At 42.2% G+C, this 21,996-nt stretch overlaps 2 protein-coding genes across 4 annotated transcripts in view; one reads left to right on the top strand and one right to left on the bottom strand.

The window, feature by feature from the left end:
• Positions 1-949: 949 nt before the first annotated feature.
• On the bottom strand, positions 950-19,091 carry LOC133379317 (YLP motif-containing protein 1-like). 3 transcript variants are annotated; one of them, XM_061614360.1, is made up of 5 exons: positions 18,882-19,091; positions 10,609-10,707; positions 8,636-8,794; positions 5,681-5,759; positions 950-2,023 (listed from the first exon to the last, which is right to left on the bottom strand). In XM_061614360.1, coding segments are annotated over exons 1-5 (930 nt in total). In that variant the 5' UTR covers positions 18,883-19,091; the 3' UTR covers positions 950-1,431. The 3 variants fall into 3 exon arrangements, 2 of the variants coding, with proteins under 2 accessions (XP_061470344.1, XP_061470345.1); XM_061614361.1 differs by having other exon boundaries at positions 18,894-19,091; XR_009761151.1 differs by lacking the exons at positions 950-2,023; positions 5,681-5,759; positions 8,636-8,794; positions 10,609-10,707 and adding an exon at positions 16,455-18,371.
• The window catches only part of LOC133379318 (lysozyme C-like), a 45,003-nt gene continuing 41,407 nt past the window's right edge, over positions 18,401-21,996 (top strand). The window contains exon 1 of the mRNA XM_061614362.1: positions 18,401-18,453. The gene's annotated coding sequence lies outside the window, so the exon portion shown is untranslated. The remainder of the gene's footprint in view (positions 18,454-21,996) is intronic.

The following is a 21,996-nucleotide window of genomic DNA, read 5'->3' as shown; positions in this document are numbered from 1 at the left end:
CACGCAACAATTAGAGTAATTTAACAATCAATCCCTCTTCCTAGGGACCTCTGTGAGGGGGAATAGGGGTCTCCTCAGTATCCTTAAGAAGCTACAGTTCTCAGGATTCTTTGGGGGAAGCCATGGCTGGTAAAGTGGTATAAAAGTGCTTTAAATGTGTGATATGGATGTGGTCTCATTTCATACTGAGAGTCCCGTTTCTTCTATGACACTAGATCAGGTCCATGAATAAATACTCTCATAAGAGGGGAGGGAGGTGCGATGGGGCTGACACATAACTCTTGAGTACTGTAGTTCTCAATGGAGTCAGGAACCGTAAGAGACAGTAACGGTAAAAAGTTGCCGAGAGGCCTGTGCAAAGTGCTACAAGACCAATCTGAATTGCATTGCTGCTTGGCACTAGAGAGGAAACTGTTTTTCAGAAAAAATGTAACTTGAAGAACAGTAGTGATGTTATATACAATGTACATCACAATGTGAACAAGTATCTAGGAGTCTAGTTGAAGTTTATCTATAAAATAGGAACATGACCATGACCATATTTGTGTTCCATAAAACAGTATCAAATGGCACACACAACCCAGAAGTTTATTTTTGATGTTTGGTGTTTTAATATTAGGTTGGTGATGGATACAAAATGATTTTCCAGAGGCCTTTGAGAAACAGCTTTCTGGTCAAACACTTGCATGTATCATCATGCATTAAAGTGATGTTATGTCACACTGTGAACATCTTACACCATTGAGTTGGATCCATATTTGCCCTTCTATGAACGGAATGACTCCTGGTCATGGAGGGAACCAAAATCCAATGAAAGCTTACCTCTAGAGCAGCATTTCCCAACCAGTGTGCCTCCAGATGTTGTTGGACCACAACTCCCATCAGCCTCAGCCAGCATTGCCAATGGTCAGGAAAGATGGGAATTGTGGTCCAACAACATCTGGAGGCACACTGGTTGGGAAAGGCTGCTCTAGAGTCTAGAGAAAAGGGGCAGGGTGGCAATTTTTGTCAGTTGTCCCTGCAGCCCCCAACATCATTTTCTTTGCTGTTCTGAAAGGTCTTCTTCCCTGGAGCAGCTTTTTTGTGGGGCTGAAGGGGGAATCTGTAAATATCACTGCCCACTTCCTTCCTTCTACTGAGTGCAAGTCTGGATCCAGCTTCTTGTTTTGGGTTTGCTATCCGTGGACATCCATATGAAGTTAGACAACAAATTCTATTGGGAACATCCCCTTGATGATTAATTTATAAATGAATAGTCTGAAAAATTGAAACTCAGTTATTAGTATTATTTTTTAAAAAGAAGTAGATGTGAAGGTGGATCCATATCAGGAAAATCTAGGCAATATCACTGCCTATCCATGGCAAGGTAGGTGCTTTTAACTTAAAAGTGAGCAATTTGGTAAAAAAAATCATGGCTTTAACCTTTCAAAGCTATTCAACTTCCTCAATCAAAGAAGTGAGTGTGGGATGGCCGCCACCTGGAAGAGTGGCATTTGAGGACTCCTTGACAGACAGAGTAGGTTTTGGAGGTCTGTCGGCTGGCAGGATGGAGTTTGGGGCTTTCTTCAATGAGAGAGTGGATTTTGGGAGACCATTTTCAGGGAGGGTGGAACTTGAAGGCTCCTTGATCGAGACAGTGGGTTTTGGAGGACCCTTGGATGGGAGGGTGGAGCTTGTGAGCTCCTTGATTGAGACAGTAGGTTTTGGGGGACCCTTGGGTGGGTGGGTGGACCTTGTGGGCCCCTTGATTGGGACAGTGGGTTTTGGGGGACCTTTGGGTGGGTGGGTGGACCTTTTGGGTTCATTGATTGAGAAGGTAGGTTTTGGGGGACTCTTGGGTAGGAGGGTGGCTTTTGGGTGCTCCTTCTTCAATGGGGTGGTGGTAGGTTCTGGAGGGCCCTTGGCTAGGGAGGTAAGGCCTTTTGTTGCTGGGGCCAGTGTCATAGGGGTGACTTCTTCAAGATCACAACCTGTGATGTATTTCTTCAGTTCTTGTCCTTTGCAATATTTCTCCCAGGCTCTCCTGCAATGTGAAATCCTTGGTTAAAATATCATTGGTCATTCAACTCAATGAGTGCATAACTGGGCAAACACAAGTACAAATGATGCTGTATTGAAATAGAGCCTTAAAATCTCCCACAAATGTGAACTATTCCCCTCATGTAGTGTTCAAATTCTGTAGCTGGAACCTTTCTATTGCTGTTTGTTCCTTCTCTAGTGGCCATCCCCTTAGGGGTGGAGATGGGTCCTCTGGAGCAAGCGTAAAGGGCTGAGATCAAGATATACTTTCTGTTTCATTCATAAATGAAAAAAAAATCAAGGTGACATGGGAGTGCTGAAAACATCTCTTGGTTTCAACACCTCCAATGTAACCTTGGCTGCATGCACTCTCCTTCATGGGTTCATTGGAAGCTTGATATGAAGGTGAGATCCCAGCTACAACAATTTGGGATGGCTTTTGGGATGGCCTAGGCTTTTACTGTTGTTTTTAAATTTTAATGTTTAATGTATTGTTTTTATTCTGTACGTCACCCAGAGTGGCTGGTGAACCAGCCAGATGGGTGACTAATAAATTCAATAATAATAATAATAATAATTATTATTATTATTGTATGGGAGCTCTTGCTAGGGTGGCCATTTAAACATTGCCTAAAAGGTGGGGGGGGGGGAAATGAGGACAACAACATGCACAAAAATTGCACATGCTAATTTATATGTATAGATGCTGCTCAAAACTATCATTTAAATAGAAATGTAATACATCACTTTATTTTAATGCTTTTGTGATTTTTATTGTGTACAATTTTATTATGTGTGTGTACGATTTTATTGTAAGCCACCCTGAGTGCCTTATTATAGGGTAGAAGGGTGGGATAGAAATATTTTAAATAAAATAAATAAATAAACATCTCCGCATAGCAAGAAAGGTGATGAACTGGGAGCCTACTTAGTCTGCTATATAGATGCTGCTAGCGGTCGATGGACAACTTCAAGCCCTCCCCTCTCCCCTTAGGTTTTGTGATCTTTAAAAAGAACTGGACCAGATCAGATAGCACTTCAAATACAGGGCACCTTCAAAGAGAGGCCTGTTTTCTGCAAAGTAGGACACGTGGCCACCCTATGCTCCTGCACTAAAGATGGTAGTTCTGCAATTTGTCTGAAGCAAATTCTAATTATTGGTTCCCCCAAATGATAGTGGTGTCAGGGTGCTGCATACACTGTGGAATAGGGTTGGGACTTCCTGAGGCCCTCAGTTAGGTGAAGGGTCTATCATCGGTTTGACTTCCCTGCCAATCCACACTGCACATGTGGGCTTTTATCTTCCATCATCAGGAATTTTGGAGAGATTTCAGAAGGGGAGAGACGGTGCCTGGGAGGAAGCGCTGCTTCGTTGAGATTCAGATGTTCTGAGGCTGACTGCAGTTATGTAGTAGAAAGAGGGAAAACATTTTGAATGTTCTCCAGCACATCATTCCTTATTATTTCACATATCTAGGGGCAATCCTTTGAGACTGAGAGAAAGGAGGGATTCCACAGCCACTGAGGTTATGCCGAGGTATTTTGAACAAAGGGATGCTGTCTGGGCCTCACTCCTAGGGCGTGGCCTCAAGGAGAGAATTATCGGCATGCCATGGCTTTATTATCTTTTTCTTAATCATCCTTTTATTTTTAATGTAAGCATGTCCTTAGTCAATTTTTATTATTTTTAAACAATAGAAATAAAACCTGTGTATGTAATTTTTTTTCTTTTTCTGTCTACTATTCAAGCATACCTATTACTATGCTATCTTAGCCCAGAGGGACTCCCAGCTAGATCAGGGCGAGGGAACCTGTGGCCTTCCAGATATTGCTGGACTCCAACCCCTGTCAGTTCCAGCCAGCATGGCCAATGGGCAGGGATGATGGGAACTGTAGTCCAGCAACATCTGAAGGGCCACAGATTAGCCACTCCTGAGGTAGATCGTTGACCCAGAGTAAATTGGGGAACTATTCCTTGGGGAGCAAACCAGAGGTGTATGTACTTATACTCACACAAGTAGGAAGCAGATTTAATTCAGTGGTGGGGAACCTGTTGGACTTGAATTCCCTTCAGCTGCAGCCAGCATGGCTAATAGTCAGGAAATCCACTACATTTTGGTGGTCAGGAGGTTCTCTATCCCTGGTTTAGCTGGAAATTCTTCATAGGCTTTTGCAGGTGGCAGTAAGAGAATGCCAGTCTTTTTTTTTCAATAATAAGGGGAATAAATCAAAGAAAAAGGAAACTTCTACTTGTTAAGATCTAGTAACTTGGGGTTCCAACAGCTCTGAAGCTTCTGTCACCAGTTAGAATTGGGTGCATACAGTCTCTAATTTTATTACACCCAGAAGGCTCATTCATTGTAGAAAGGCCTCCTCTTCATGTTCTCTGACATCTACCTCAGATGTTAAGATAAGCCATATGAGAAGAGCTCAGTGGTGATTTTAAGTGTCTTATGTGGAAATGACACATAGAGGTAGAAAACATTTTTAAAGAGTACTGCAGCTTTTAATTATGGCAGGAAGACAGTATGGGAACTTCAGAAGAGGAATAACATGAATTGCACTGCAACAGAGTAGGCCTGCATCCTGCTTTCTCTTCCCAGCATTCATCTCTCAGTCACCCCATTTAATTCCTTCTTCAGTTGCATTTCCCTCTGTTCCATCACTGACTGTGCTGCAAGTGGCACTGAATTTTCTAGATACACTATTCTTCAACCTAGGGTCCCCAAATGTTGTTGGACTCCACCTCCCATCATCCAGCTTACCTAATGGTCAGGGTTGATGGGAGCTGTAGTCCAACAATGCCTGGGGATTAGGGTTGCCAGGTTCAATCCCTGAGACTGATCCTGTATCTTTAGGAGAAGAGAAAGTCAGCCAAGTACAGGTGTTCTTGCAACCCTGAAATGGGAAAAAACACAAGGTGGAATTCTCCCCCCTGCACAACTTTTAAACATACAAAAGACCTCTTGGAGGCTGGGCCTGGCAACTAAGAGGTCTTCTGTATCTTTAAACTGTGTGCAGGGGGAAGGGAGAATTCCACCTTGTGGTTTTTCCCATTATAGGGTTGCAAGAACACCTGCACTTGGCTGACTTTCTCTTCTCCTAAAGATACAGGATCAGTCTCAGGGATTGAACCTGACAACCCTACTTGGGGATCCAAGGTTGAAGAATACTGTTCTAGAAAGATAAGGGTCTACAAATGCACTCACCATGTTGACTACATTTTTTCTTTCCTATGGCAAGCATCCTTTTCCTCATCTCTAACTTCCTGCTTCACTCAGCTTTGAAGGCATGCAGAACCTTGGGAGCACCATGCAAAGGTGGAGAGGCTACTTTGGTCTGTATAGCTGGGGAGGAGAGGCTTGCCAGCAACAAGATCCTGCCTTTTTCTCGGAGTTCCAAACTCAGAGGAGACACACGGGCTTCCTGTGACTTGATAGAGATGAGCTCCTACCTCTTCCTCATGTTCCTTGTCCATAATAGAGAACCAGGCAACCAACTCTAATGACCGGTTACCAAGGCTGGCCCAATTGCTGGACTCTGAGAGAAAAAATATAAGCTACTTGTGCACTCTTGCAGAGAGCAAAGATTCACAGTGGGCAGTTCTACACTGCTGCTGTCCCCCCCCCCAATACAATTGATGTAAAGACTGTCTGTTTACCATGCCTTGAAGCCCTTATTTCTTTGTACGACACTCTTTGCACAGTGGATGTCATCAGTAATGTTGTCATCTCGGAGGGCTGGAAGAGAAACGAGAAGGGGCAGGCAGGGAGGGAGGGGGAGAGAAAGAGGAAAATGAGATGAAAAGTCTTCCTTCCTGGCATATCATTAAATACACAGTATGAGTTAACTTAAGGGAGGCAAATAAGAACTCTCACAGTTAGGTTGCAGAAAGCAGAAGGGACTATATTAGAAAAATTGTGAGAGACTCTAATAATAGTTGGCCATGAAGTACGATCCAATGCATTTGGGCCCAAATGGTTCTTCTAGATGTTGTCAACAGGGAGACATGCTTGTTTTCTTCCAATGTCTATCTCCCTACTACAGAAATATGTGGAATCCGCCAGTCAAGAGCCTATTGAATTCAAAATGTGATAGATCAAAGGTAGCCAGTGTTGTGTTTTTGAGATGTTTTGGACTTTAACTCCCATCATCCCTGATCTTTGGCCATGTTGGCTGGGGTTGACAGAAAAATATGCTTCCTGGCTGATTACTTTCTCACATGAATTTTGATATTCCCTGTTCCAGCTTTTGCCAAGCTGGTGCCTTCCAGACGTTTTGGACTGTGGCTGTGTTGGTTGGAGCTGATGGGAGTTGTAGTTCAAAGCATCTGGAGGGCATCAGGTTGGCAAAGGCTGTCCTACTCTATCCTTTTACCTAGCAGAGATTAGCACAGTCTCATAGAACAGCCTCCCAACCTTTGGGTCCTCAGATGTTGCTCAACTACAACTTCCATTAGCCCCAGCCAGCATGGCCAATGGTGAGGAAATATGGGAACTGTAGTCCAGCAACACCTGGGGACCCAACGGTTGGAAAAGGCTGCCATAGAGCTGCAGCTGGTATAGAATGCCAATTACATACCTATTCCTTACAGGGATAGGAAGGCATGAACTTATTCAGTCATTTCATAGGCAGCTACACTGTCTGTATGGGACCTTCTAAGCAGGTATAGCTCCAAGTGTTTCTGGCAGGGGTGTGTGTGTCACTTTGCCTAAAAGGGCAAGAAGGTGTGCTCCAGAGTCTCCTGCTCCATTGCAAGGATCTTTGGTGGTACTCTTACTTGTGAGTCAGGATGGCGGCATTGGTGTATCACTAGTGGGCCCCTTGACAAATCTGGGACCTGGCAACTGTGTGACCCTCTCAATCTCTGGAAATCTGTTTCCAGGCACAATTCATGGTCTTCATGTTAGCCTAAAAAGCTTTTTACAGTCTGAACCCCTGCATACCTCAAAAGACCACCTGTCTTGAAGTTAGCCAGAAAAGTCAAGCTTTGTGCCTTTCAGCTAGATATATGGGAATTTGGAACAGTCGCCTTTGTAGTGGCCCCACTTTTGTGACATAGTCTCCCAAGTGAATCCCACTGATGTCTGGCAAGTACTCGGGAAGAAACAATGTACAGCTTCCCTGCTTTGGCAGTGTATTCGGTAAATTTCCTTCTATCATGCTGCCTTATAGGAGATGTTTTTCCCATGATGCATTCTCAGGTGGCAGTAGCATATATGTGAATACCGCAATCACATGAGTTTGGCCAATCATAGGGGTCTTTCCCACTCAGTTGTAGCTCTCCTTCCTGATGGGGTACCATTCCAGTGGGAAAAACTCATGTGAATGCACTGCTTTTCAGCAGGGCATTCATAGAGAGGTTATCATCTGCTCTCGACTGTAGTATCATAGCCACTCTTTGTTTGTTTACTTTTATTATGTATTGCAATAGTTCCCATACTTCTGCCCCCATGGGCCACTTGTGAATTTCTAAGGGTCTTGGTGACCCATTTAATTATTTTTCCCTACCTGTTGTAGCAATAGTAATGGGCTATGCTAGATGTTGTATGGTTTCAATTGTATTTTTATTGCTTCTTTTATTTTTATATTGTATTTTTGTATACATATTTATTTGGATTTTATATATATACATAGACATAATACAAGTGCATCAACATACATTCAGTACAAAATAAACTGAAAATAACAACTAAACACTACAGGTCAGCTACTATAAATACTCTTATAAATTTACTGGATATATTATTTTCCTTTCTCATCACAATTTGAATTCCATAGAATTCTACAGAATTCAAATGGTAAGTGTTCTTCACAGACACACTGTTGACTGCTTGAACGAAACTCATGGACCACTGGTGGTCCATGGACCAGTTTGGGAACCCCTGGTCATTTTATTAAATATGGTTTTATGGTGAATGTTAGCTTCCCTGAGAATTCCATTTTGGGAATGGAGAGGAGGAAAGTAAAGATTTAAATGAATGAATAATTTTTCAACACACATATTACATGCTCAGTGGCCGTGGAATGTTGGCTGACTATTGAGGGGGGCAGAAAATCACTATGGGTGGGAAATGGAATGGAAAGAAGGCATGGCTGGCTGGCAGGAAGGAAGTCTGAACAGGAGCATTCCACACTGCAACATTTTGTTATAGGGCCTACTAATATTATATACAATCAGCAACTTGCTAAAGGCTGATCTGATACTGGAGTCAAAAATATGTATGCAGACATATTTAGAGCAGTTGCAAGGTGGGGAGGCGAAAGAGAGAGAGATTACAGTTTCAAATGTTAGTAGCCAGCGTGGTCTATGCTAGATACTGCAAATAGAAGGAGTGCTAGCCCTGACAGAGTGGTTATTAAAATTATAGGACTTAGTGATTAATGAATAAAAAGGGTAGGAAAGCAGTAATATGTTTGGAGAAAGATGGAAATGGTTTCAGATGTTTTTGGAATACGGAATAAGGTGATATAAAAGGAAAATATATATGGATAGCATTCTAAGTGCTGATTATGCCTTACTGTCAGCTGTCCGGTATCTTTGAATGAGGTGTGTGTGTGTGTGTGTGTGTGTATACAACCACAAAAAGTGTGTTGTAAGGATATGATTTCTTACCATCACAACTTAAGTTGCAGTTGTTGTGTGTGTGCGGTGTCTTGGAATCGTTACACCACCACTTTGCACTGAGTAGGAAGATCCCATGATTGGTGGCCCTTGGCCCCACGTTGAGGGCTGATGTGTTGAAGCGGCTACTGTGAGATACCAAACAAATCCCTGTAGGCAGAAGCAAACAGATTAACATTCATCCGAGGCAGAGAAATCATCTCAGTTTTGCATTCCTCATTGTAGAGAGCTATAGCAAGTCTCAGTTGTAGCATTTAAAGTAGCAGATATTTACAGACTGTTTGGAGATTAAAAATGCTGCTGTTTTGAAAATCAAATAGCTACTATTATAAATATAAGTGGGAAGGAAGAGTGCAGATTTGTGTCTCTTTTTTTAGGGAGATGTGCATGCATTTTAATCTGCTCTGTGGAACTCACCAAAGGGCTCATTTTCATGATCAACTCTCAGTGGGGTAGCTACTGCATCCGTGAGGGAAGATGATGCAATATGAGGATCATGCTCAACCAAGTTAGCTGATTTATGCAAATAATGGAAGCTTTTTTTTATCAAGCCCCCTTTAAATGCATAGAAGCTTTGTATGCATGACACTCCCCCAATCCATTGCTCATTAACATATTTTAATTAAATGAATACTCACCTAAAACTACCCATCAAACTGCACATACTCTTTCCAGAATTAGATTTAACTCCCATCCCCATCTTCAAATTTTAGCCAGCTGAAAACTTTTTTTAAAGCCACTTATTTTGATTGGCTTTTAACTGATGAGTTTCCTTGCTGCTGTTTCATTGCTGTGGCTGTGGAAATGGATTTTATGCTAGCTTAATTCAATGGGTTTGTTTGAATGTTTTATTATAATATTGAATTTTTATGCTTGTATTTCATTTGCCACCTTGGATGGACTTGATTCAGTAAGGTATCTTATAAATATGTAAGTTAAAAGATAAGTGCTTTGATTTGGATTCCTGCATTGAGCAGGAGGTTGGACTTGATGGCCTTATAGGCCCCTTCCAACTCTACTATTCTATGCTTCTATAAGTACATAGATGACAATTGAACCCTAAGTTTTCCCCACATTTCAGAAGCTTTAGTTTGAATATTCCTCATGTTTGCTCTTTAGGCTACTTCCAAGACTAATTCTGATTAAATTGCATAGAATCTAAGGGCTGACTTGTTACAAACCAAAGTGAGGTCACCATTACGTTACTCTTCTAGGGCTGTTGATTTTGTCATCATGTAGGACCAGCCTTGTCATGAGGTGGTGAAATAGCTGCCCCTGGAGGATGATTTCGGGTACCATAAAGGGGAGAAACATTTTAAAGGGTTCTGCACAGCCTTTGGATATCCAATGTCAGTCATCAAAATGCCATAGATGAAACTGACATTCATGCAACCATTCTCCATTGATATTGACCTAATATCTCTGAGGATCCCATGTGGATAAAACCTGAATGCTCTCAGAGATGGAATACATTATTGCAGGGGTTATAGTCACTCACAGAAATGGATGCATCTGTCAATTTCTCATTCTTTCCCCCATCGTAAGCTCCTTTTGCCACATTTCTACATCTGTTTGTGATTAAAAAAAAGAAACTCAAGAAAATTTATCAACATCTTCGAGGGACTTTTTCCTAATATGCACACTTTTATATACATTTCCCCCCAATGTCTTTATTTTCATGGATATATGCATTTTAATGCAACCTTTCCCCTAATATGTGTCATTTTGTACACATTTGTTGGTTTGAGAACTGCAACACAACATTTTGAGAAGTGTGAATTTCTAAGTATAACCAAATTTTGGTTTGCGCATTTTTGGGAAGTGCAATTGAGATGAGTTTAAATTCACATTAAAATGTGAATCAAACCAAAGTTTTCCTCCATCCTCAGACATACACGTGTGCGTACACACACACACACACACACACACACACACAGAGGTAGAACCACATGAGGGATACTTACACTCTTCTGTTCTGGTGCCTGCAAACCCCTCCACGCCCTTGTCCCTCAGGATGGCTGACAGTTTGCATCTGTCAATGATGATGGCATCATTCATGGCCACTGTGATAAGGATGCAGAGAAGAGCTAAGTTGCATGTCTTCATCCTGACAGTGATGTCTACACAAGCACAGCATGGATCTTTATACCTTGCAGGGCAGAGGTGGAACTGCCGAAATGTGCCTCTATTGAATATGCCAAAATGCTAGTGTCACCTCAACCCGAGGAAATGGCAAGTTCCCATCACCGAGTCCTAGAACACACATAGACCCCTTTGAAACTGATGCAGTCCAATGCATCGGTGCTTTTCTGCTAAATAACTCAAAGTAATGGCCACGAAAGCTGCTCACAATGCTGGCTAGCCCATTCAGTGTTAGTCCTAATATACCTTGAACAGCTATGTAGAAGGAGATTGTAGCAAGTGCTAATTGTCCTGTCACTCACAGTGCTGCTGGGGCTTGAGATGCCTGTACCTGCCAAACATCTCTCTCCTACACAACTCTTACAGGAGGCCTAAAGTGGAATAAGTTGGTCAACCTTGCCTTAAATCAGCAAACTAAAATGAATGGCCAAGTAGCCCAGGCTGATGAATTTCCCCCTACATTTATGGCAAGGTACAGATGCTGCTCAGTTAATACCGGGTAGAGAATATTCTAAAAGGAAGCACAGTTTCTAAAGTAGGATGGGCAGGGTTTGTTCATGACACAGGTCCTAGGACCTTTCGCGGGTATAGAGTATGTTGGCAGCTGGAGGTTGTCTCACTGGCATAGTTTTATAACAGAAGAAGGTGCAATGGCAGAAACTCTCCATTCTGTGCAAGCATTAAGAAAACTGCATGCCCTGTTCTGCACGGAATCTGACAATCTTCTTCTCAAGAGAATAGCAGCAGCAGTAAGGGGTGGAATATCCACTAAAGCAGGGACTTTTTAGGGGGGGCACAGGAGGCAATAGCCCTGGGCCTCACATATGGGGGGGGCTTACACATGGAGGGGCCACATCAGCACTGACATTGCAGCCAACACTTTTCTTTCATAATCCCATTGAGCTCTATAATAAATAAATAAACATAAACCTCATGTGGAAAAAATCACAAAACAAACTATACTGGTGGTAGTGTCCTTTTGTCATGACAGCATGAGCAAGATGGTTGCAGCCATAGGCAGGGCTAATAGTAGCAACTTAGCCCAACCATAGTCCGACATTTTTTAATTATTATATTTATATTCCACCTTTTTTCCTCCAAGGATCCCAAGGTGGCTTACATGATCTTCCTCCTCCTCTCCATTTTATCTTCACAACAACCCTGTGAGGTAGGTGAGGCTGAGAGTCAGTGACTAGCCCAAAGTCACCCAGTGAGTTTAATGGCTGAGCAGGGACTAGAACCTAGATTTTCTGAGTCTCTAACCACTACATCACACTGACCCCAGGTACACTACCGATGGTCCTGCAGAGAAAATGCCACACAGACTGTTGTCATTTATTATGACTGTGGTTTTGGAAGCCTTTTTATTAAGGCCACTGATTCCAAAGAGAAAGTAGTGCTTACGTTAGAAGCAAACTCTTTAGTAAAGAAAAGGAAAACATTTGAAATATCTTTACAGCAGTATTCTGGCATAAAGTCCTTCACAGACTTGACTGGATCAACAAAATCCTACAAAACCCAGGCCCTGATGCTGCATCAGATGAAAAATGAGGAAGAGGGAAGATGAATGAGCTATAGGTCAATGGCTGTTGGAATAGTTACACAGAAAAGAGAACCGGCAAGGGGGGAAAGGGGGGGGTTGTAGGCTTTGGCTATAGAAAACTTGGGCACTCCTGGGTTAAGAGGAAGGATCCTGGAATCGGTCAGCCAAGGTTCGCAGGTGTGATCAACTTGCTTTATGGAGCTCAGGCCAGAGGAGGCAGCCACTATGCTGGGAAGACACAATGGCTCTGATGACCCAAGGCTCTGGGATATTTCTGCATCTCTTAAAATGATGGCGAAGAGGGCAGGGCTAGGCAAGCACTAAGGCTGGGGATGTAGACATTTGCAACCATGCATCAAAGGAGCACTTTTTCAAAATACGTATTTGTTTCATCAACTGGTGATATCTTTGGTATAAGTATTAAAATTTTGCTTTTATTGTTTGATAAATTAAAATTCTTACATTTATGTATTACTTATCCTTAACTCTTTTTTTCTAAGCTTTTGCATTTTATTAAGGACAAGAAACTTTTTTCTGTTTGGCTGGTAAGAAGCCTCTAAGTATCTGCCATGTTAGACTTGCCAGTTACAAAGGATTCTGGAACATGTTCTGCAACCTCCCTCCCTCCCTCCCTCCCTCCTTGTTTCCTCAACGCTCTCCTTTTTCTTCCATTGTCAAATTAGGGTTGCTTCTGTCAGTCACTCTGGCTCCCAGCAAACAGCCGTCATTGCCTAATACTCTATTGCCCTTCTACATCCTTCCCCCTGCCATTATTGGTTCTTACTTTTGCTAATCTCCTGTCTTTTCCTCAGGCGTTCCTCAGATGTCCACAGAAATATTTCTGGTGGGAAGGGCAAGATGTATGAGTTGTTTCTACAGGTCTTTGGCAAACACCCCACCCCACCACCACCATTACACAATCGTCTAGGCTGACCTATACGGGAACAGGGACGTCATCCGTATATGAACACCTAAGCTCCTCTTCACAGCTCAGTCCTGCATTGTCAAGTCAACCCGCGGAACTCCCTACTCGGACCCAAACTCTGACTACTTTAATGCATGAATTGGAGCCGGAGGAGTTTCAACTCATGGTGTTATATTCTCAATTACCGGATACCGAGCGAGCGATGATCATCAATAAATTACGCCACTTAATTCAGCACCTAGTGGACATGAATCTGGACGTGAGCTCCTCCGAAAAAAATTCCTCTTCATTCCTATCTGTTCCGGAATTACCTCTACCCAAGTTAGCACAAGCTGCAACTAAGAAGGTAGCCTCATATAAGTCATCTGGTCCAAGTTTTGTGGACGACACAGGTTCTTTAAATCGAATTGAGGAATTATATTGACACTCTTCTTCTACAATAACACCTTTAATCGGATCATTAACATCTTTTTCTAACCATCGAACAGCACCGCTCTTAAACCCCCCTTTACATCTTCTATCATGGAACATAGTGGGATGGAATGCCAAGCAAAACAATTCAGAATTAACCAATTACCTGAACCAACATGACATAGTTCTCCTTCAGGAGACTTGGTCTACTCATAATCTACTTTTGGATGGCTTTGTCTCTATCGAACTACCAGCAGCTCCCTCTCTCGCTAAATGCCCAGGTAGAGCTAAAGGAGGCATGGCAATACTAATCTCCACTACACTGACTGTTCACTCCAGGAATATACATCCATGTAACAATCTTGCTATGGCTGTTTTGCTGATGTTCCATACTCTATCCCTTCTCCTAATTAATGTCTATATGCCTCCTGCTGTGGCAAGGGCACACACTTATAAATTATGGGACGACCTAGACAACTATATTACAGAGCTGGAGTCCAGCTTTCCCAATGCCCTACTAATTATTATGGGAGATTTTAACGCCAGGATTGGCCCCAATAATGATAGTCTTCTTGCATCTAAACTGTGGGAGGGTGAGGATAATCAACATTATCTCCCTACTTCTGATAGGGTCTCAAAGGACTCCAGGGTTAATCACCCTGGAATCTGCCTAACCCGTTTAGTTGGAAGTCACAATCTTACTATCCTTAATGGCCTAAATCCTCTGGATATATGTGCTGAATATACTTACATCTCTAGCAGAGGAAGTAGTGTAATCGACTACGCGATAACCTCCCACCAGCTATTGAACTCAATTGTTAACCTCACTGTAGGTACGAGACTAGACAGTGACCATCTTCCTCTGTCACTCTTACTTCAACTAAAAGAGAAGAGCCAATTAGATGTGGAGTACAACCTGGTAGCCAACACAATGTACTTCACACACAGGAGCTCTATCTGGTCCCCCCAAGTAGCTTCTAAGATAGCAACTTTCATTTCCTCTTCCTCCGCCTTGGATATTCAGGAGCAACTAGGGAATACTTCTAAATTTCAAACGGCCTTAAATGTTTACCATTCCTTGACCATGGCTTTAAATTCCTTTCTAACTCCCAATTCCTCCGCCCCCAGAATAAACCTAGGAGCAGGCCTTCCGAGATGGTTTGACGCAGAGTGTTTATCTGTCAAGAGGCATCTAAGACAGATATATTTAGAATATTGACAGCACAACGCCAATACCCTGCCACATGAGTGCTATAATACTAAAAAGAAATATTTTTATTTATTTTATTTATTTAGTTGCATTTCTAAACCACCCTATAGCTAGCAGCTCCCAGGGCAGTGTACAACATGATAAAACCACAATATTTAAAATACAGCAAGTGTGTATTGCGCAAACAATATAAAACATTATATAAACAAAGTAAAAGAAAACTAGAAATAAAATAAGTAAGATTAAAAGCATAAGTCCCTAATATAAGTCCCTAATAGCTACCAAAAATAGGCAAGCACAATATGAGGGTTGGAAGTCTCTAATTCATGCAGCCAAGACCAAAAATTCCAAAAGTTTCTGGTCTCTTGTCAACGGAACTATGAGGTCCACCAATCAAGCGTCATGTAATATTTTCTCCCATATATGGGAACAATACTTCAGTGATTCCAATGAAGGTATCCACTATAACCTCTCAAAGTCCCTCCTCAACTTTGACCCTGAAACTCTTCCAGCTTGGCCACCTGTTTCTCAGAACGAGATAATAGACCTGATTGGTGGCTTAAAATCTGCCAAAGGTCCGGGTAGTGATAATCTACCTCCGGAGCTTCTGAAGTCACACCAAGATTGGTGGGCTCCCATGTTGGCTAATCTATTTACTCTGATAAACAACACTGGACATCTTCCTGAGGCATGGCAGGAGGCTATAGTTATTCCCATTTATAAGAAAGGCCCAAAAGACGATCCCGCTAGTTATAGGCAAATTAGCCTCCTCTCGGTAATAGGGAAACTATGCCAGCTATGAAGAGGAAACTGACAACTTGGATAGAGGAGGATAACATCCTGGGATGGGAACAGGCAGGATTTAGGAGGGGCAGATCTGTATTGGACCACTGCCTACTTCTATATCACCTGGCAGAAAAATACAGGAATCAAATGTGGAGTGGCCTATATGTCGCATTTGTTGACCTAAAGTCCGCCTTCGATTCCATCCCAAGGGACAAATTATGGGCCAAACTGGTAAATACAACAATCGATAAAAGATTGCTGTTCCTTATTCATAATTTGCACCTGAATACCTCTTTGCGTGTCCGATGTGGACGTGATGGGGGCCTGACCAATTCGATTCCCACAACAAAAGGTGTTAGGCAGGGCTGTGTCTTGGCTCCCCTACTTTTCAATCTCTTTTTGAACAACCTGGGAACAAGGTGCCACTCTCCAAATTTCCATTCTCCTAAAGTAAGTGATCATAGATGCCCTATTCTGCTATATGCAGATGATGCAGCCCTTTTATCATTTTCCAAAGTTGGTCTCAAACGCCTACTCCAAGTTTTTATGTCATATTGCACCGATAATCACCTAACCATAAATTTTTCCAAAACCAAAATTTTAGCCTTTGCAAAGCAATCCACAGTCTCTCACTGGACAATCAATGGCCATCAAATTGCTCAAGTTACGTGCTATAAATATCTTGGCATTATGTTTCATTCCTCTCTCTCTTGGGTTCCTCATATTCGTGCGGCTGTTCTGACAGCCCGGTCTACAGGGAAGAGTCTATTACGCTATTTTCACACTAAAGGGGGACAATTTATTCCTGCAGCTTTACAGGTTTTTAGATCCAAGATCATCCCTCAACTACTATATGGTGCTCCTCTTTGGATTTGCACTTATAATACTACAGTAGAATCTGTACTTTCAATTTTTTTACGACAAATCTTTGGTGTCCCTAGTTGTGTCCCGAATGCCGCCCTTAGGTTAGAAGCTGGTCTAACCTCGATGGAATGCCAAGCTTGGTCTATTGCCTTCAACTATTGGCTTAAACTATCCTATGACTGTCCACCTGGGTATCTAGCACTTCTCTGGAATGACTCTTACCTTTCCACATGGATGAAATCCTTTCATGTTAAACTTCCCAGGTTAGGCCTCTCTTTAGAATATTTATCTACTCAAGATTTTGTAATGGCCAATCACACTATAAGAACCCGACTTAGGGATATAGATCTCCAAAGCTCCATCTATGCGGCATCTAAAGTCTGCTCACCCCTGCACCATAAATTGAGCTTTGTCCCATTGAATCACGCCCTATACTTAGATTTTCTAACGGTTCCTAAATATCGGCAAGCATTTGCCAAGGCCAGATTCAACTGCCTAACCTCAGCACTGTTGGAAGGGAGATACCAGGGAATAGCTTATGACCAACGTATTTGTCCCTGTGAAGCGGGTACTATAGAAACCCTTCTACATGTATTTTTTGTCTGCCCATTGTATTCGTCGGAACGCTATCGATATATATTACCAATTACTAAAAAGTTCTCTAACAAATCTCCCGAGTGTCTGTTACTCTTTCTCTTGGCAGGCTCAGATAGGTCCCTTACAATCTCAGTAGCTAAATTTGTTCATGCAGCCCAATCCAACCGATCCAAATCTTTGTTCTGAAAGTCCTACTATAGATTTTACTTTGCTCTCATATTGTATTTGGTTTCTTTTAACATTTATATCACTGTATACTATTTTATTCTTGTATTCCATATTTTCTGTATGGGTCACTTGACCGCAATAAACATTTTGATTCTGATACACAATGCTGAAGAGAAGGAATGAGAAACCATGGCGGCTTGTGCCTGTTGGTAATTAACTGTTGTTGGTAATTAACTGGGATTATACATTTCAGAATACATTTCAGGACTAACTTCTAACAAATTGCTTTATTTGCCCATTTAACAATAACAGAGTAAGGCACTAGAAAGACATGCATTTGTCCACTGAACAACAATGATATAGGACTCTAGTACTCTAAAGCAGATTAAACCACTTTATGGGTTATATCTTTTCCACAGAATCTTCCATGGCTGTGGTGTAGAATTCCAGACATAAGGTCTGAAACCAGTCAGACCATTTTTATTGGTGTTTGTATGTCCATAACATGACAGAAACCTTTTGTTAGTGCTTGTCTGTCCATGACAGAAAACAATACAAAATGAGCCATTCTTTAAACAAATGGTCAATAACTTATTTTATAAATTTCTCCTTGAGAAAGGTCGTCAATGTTTCTCTATGGACACTCAGCAAACACAAGCCTGTCATTCGATCTTCACTCATTGATGTAGCCGTGTCTTCACCTTATGCAAAGTGCTAAAGGACTGTTCAGTTGTGCATGTTGTAACTGGGAGGGAAAGTGCTGTCAGGATGGCCATTTTAACAGCAGAGGACAGTTTGGTGGGGTCCAACAGTTCAGTAAGGTTCATGTTGCACGTCACGTTTCTTTGGTATGTCTTCTTGCCCACAACTCATGCCACGTAACAGACTCATCCCCAAAGTTTTCCAATTTGTATCATTCCTGAATGGCACTGACATGGGCTTGAAAGTCTGTTTCTTCAGGGTGGTACTTCTCAGATGGATGTTGCTTCAGCAAACTGTAAGCAGGTTGGTTTTCATCACTGAAAGGAGTCCTAAGTGAGGTAATAAGCGAATCCAAGTAGGGAATGTAGATGGATCACTTCTGTGGATTGGAAAAAAAAGATGGCCGTCCGTGAGGAAGGCTGGGCGTCCATACCCTCCCTTTAGCCTCATCAAACTTTGCGGTATGTCAACGCTCTATATCTCTCTATGTCTCTTCTAAAAATTTTAGGCTCAGTCTTTAAGAGCTATTTTTCTTTACCTCCTTCTCTGGCGAGCCACAGCACTTTTTATTTTGAGTTGCAGCTGGAAAACTTATCTACTGACCTTGAGCTCTGTCGAGCCCTCCCTGTCTTTTTAATCTTATCCCAAAGAAACGTCGGCTAACCAGACTGTGCTATCAATCTTTGGAATGACTTTTTATTAGGGGCCGTAGACTCTATAGTCAAAGGCAGTTCAAGATGGTTTTTACCAGGAAGATATATAAAGACTTAGGAATTTCTTCAGACGGGGGATCAACACCGCTTTCTTTTAAAGCAAACCAATTAAAAATAACACATTTCCTTCAGTCTAATTCGAAGGAGAAAGAAATTGGCCCAGTACCCACACTTACTCAGGGACTCACTCTCAATGAAGATGCCTGTCTGAACGGCCTTTCCTATGATTCTCCTGCCTTGAAAACAGCGGCCGAGATAATGGATTGGTCAATAGACACAAAGTCTACCTTGCTACCTGACCAACAGCTCTCTTCAGCAAGAAACCTCGCGTTTGAACTAGACCAGGCACGAACTCCAACCAGCAGGCAAACAGACCAATTCGCAGAAAAAAGTTTACCACTTGATCATTGTTCTGAGGAACTGTATCCATCCAGCTTGCTAAAGGCAGGATCTTTATTCCAGTTCCCAGACTATTCTAATCTTGCTCTTAAGCAACCAGAGGATTATAACTCCATGAACTCACACCTGACTGTAATATCGAGGGAGATTTTTTGTATTAAAAACTTTATAAAGGAGTCCAACAAACTTCTTACAACCCTGGCGGAAGAATGCAAGAAATTGAGTATACCTCACAAGACTGATATCCCTGTCACCAGTTCCATCAGTGTTGAGAGACAAAGTTCAAATTGTAGATCTATAAAGCTTAAGGGGCCAGTTACCTCTAAATCTCGACTTAAAGCGAAAAAGACCAAAAATGTAAAAAAACCTAAAAACATCAAGAACTTCAAATTTCCCAGGAAGAGGAAAATGAATTTTTCCAAGCTTTTTAAAATACTCGAAGCCTTAACCAAAGCTAGGCCTTTACAAGGTAATCTCCCTCAGGTTCAGAAAAACCACCCTTCACAACCCACCTCTACTTTGGAGACAAATTGTTCACCAACCTCTTCTTCTATCGCTGTTCTGCTCAGCATACCTAAACTTCAGCCGTCAAAGGCACAAATATATCGGCTAAGTTCCAGCTCGCAAGTTCCACCCGTTGATTCAACAGAAAAAAAGGATATTACATGGAACTTAAACTTTGATTCTTTATAAAGCAGTGTTAATAAACTGCCCTCCAGCTGACCCTTCCACTTCACAGTTGCTTCGGAAATTACTCATGATTAGATTCTTCCAGTCAATTTTCTTGGATCGGATAAAAGTAACCGATATTAGCAAAGTGCAATACTTATACAGTAATTCCCCCAATACAAATGTCCTGCTGACTTTTAGATCTTCTGATAAAGTAAATTTCCTTTTTGAAAGTAAACAAATTTTAACTGCGCATGGAATAATTCTGCAAAGATTTTTCCAGAACCTAGCTGACCCTCATCCTCTTTTTCCCCGTGTGAATCAACCTCACCGAATAAAACCTCCTGGCTCGGATATTGGAGAGATAAATACCTCCGGTAAGGGCTTAATAACATGCACGTCCAATAAAACATTAAAGTCACCTAGTACCGATATGGAGAATTCGTCTGTGCACTCTACTATCAATCCTGACCCATCTTTTGGCCCGCAACGCTGCACACACCCCACGTCCCCCGGCCTAAACTTGATATTTGATCCGACTCATACACATAAAGAAGATCTGAATGATTCTTACAGTGAAGAAGAGGAGAACCTCCTCGCAGCATTCAATGGGCTTCCAGTGCCTGCTCGGTTGGATATAATTTTGACTTCAAAGACTGCATAATCATCTTCAGGATAGGATGAGGCAAACTGTGACTAAGATGAATCCACCTGAAGTTTTACAACGTGCTGCAGACCGACGGGACATTCTTCTACCACAGGATAGAAACTGTGATCTTCAAGACCCCCCATTAGAATACGATTGTCGTACTCGTCCTAATGCACTTGACCCACATCAGAGGGCACCACTCAATACTCACTCCATTCCCTCGTGGATGGATGTGAGATATTTAGAGAAGGACGAGCAGGGCTCACCACCGAACTGCCAGCCAAAGGTGTTCCTAAACTCTAGGGTGGGGTTGGTATCCAATGTCAGCAGGCCAGCTCTGACTTGCGAAGCGATAATACACCACAGGGAGACCCACACAACAGCAACCCTCGAGGAAGACCTATTGACTTCCCCTTACGCATGACCTTTGCAGCCTGGGCCGGCAAACGCTTCCCCTGCTTTTACTGTTCTATCGTGGAATGTGGCTGGCTGGTGTGCTAAACTCACAGATCCCTCTTTTAAAGATTTCTGTAAACAATCCCAAATACTTTCTTTACAAGAAACATGGGTGTCCTCACTAGCCTTTCCTTCTCTCCCGGGGTACATGGCTTTTTCCATTCCAGCAAGAAAATCTGATATTGGCGGAAGACCGAGGGGTGGTCTTGCAATTTTAATCTCGGTAGATTCTAACCCTTCCGTCACCCAAGTTGAAGCGGGCAACTCCAGTAACATTCTAATCATTCAAACTAGTTGGCCATCAGGGACAAAATATTTTATGATAAACGTCTATTGCCCCCCTCTGAATTCAAAATACCCAGATATCTCTTTCTGGTCTGATCTTGATCAGGCCCTTTCCTCCTTGTATCAGTCCACACCAGACCCGCTAATCCTTATGGCTGGCGATTTGAATGCAAGAGTAGGTCCAAATAATCTTAAAATCGGACAGAAGCTTGGTCTCGATTGGATTGGACAGCTTTTATTAGAAGATCTTCAAGAGATTCAGTCATCACTGTGGCAGGGTTGTCTTTATTTGCTTTGATTTTTAAGTTTCAGTTATTTATCTGTAATGGAGCAGCTATGGGCATGGCATCTGACTTATACACATATATTGGGCCCAGGGGCAAGAGTGTTATTGATTATATCATTCTTTCCCATCCTCTTGTCCCTCATCTAATTTCATTTGAGGTCTTATCAAGAGCAGAGAGCGACCGCATGCCAATTCAATTACACCTGGCTATTCGATCTGTTCTCATACCCAATGTGGTTATCCCTTCTGAGAATTTATGCTCACAAGGTGATAAAAGAATCCGTTGGAACGGACGATTGCAAGAAGGCATAAACTTACAGCTAAACTCCCCCAGACTATTAACCCTGAGAGACCAGTTAATGGACTCCTCAGACCCTTGGGAAAATTTAATAATAACGGTCATTAAACCCCTATTGATTTCTTCTGGCCCACCCAGACAGATAAAATCTGGCTGGTTCTATAAGCAGTGTGCTAGCTATAAACACTCCCTCTCAAAAGCCATAATCAACCTAAGGATGGTTGACTCCCCTTTATAACACCTTTATCC

Source organism: Rhineura floridana, chromosome 3 (assembly GCF_030035675.1).
Source record: "Rhineura floridana isolate rRhiFlo1 chromosome 3, rRhiFlo1.hap2, whole genome shotgun sequence".
Taxonomy (NCBI): domain Eukaryota; kingdom Metazoa; phylum Chordata; class Lepidosauria; order Squamata; family Rhineuridae; genus Rhineura; species Rhineura floridana.
This window is presented reverse-complemented; position numbering and strand designations above follow the sequence as displayed.

Coding starts and splice junctions, on each gene's coding strand:
- LOC133379317 (XM_061614360.1), bottom strand. Junction 5,760..8,635: donor CTGCAACTTAAGTTGTGATG/GTAAGAAATCAT, acceptor TTTCTCTTCCAG/CCCTCCGAGATGACAACATT. Junction 2,024..5,680: donor AATAAGGGCTTCAAGGCATG/GTAAACAGACAG, acceptor TTCACATTGCAG/GAGAGCCTGGGAGAAATATT.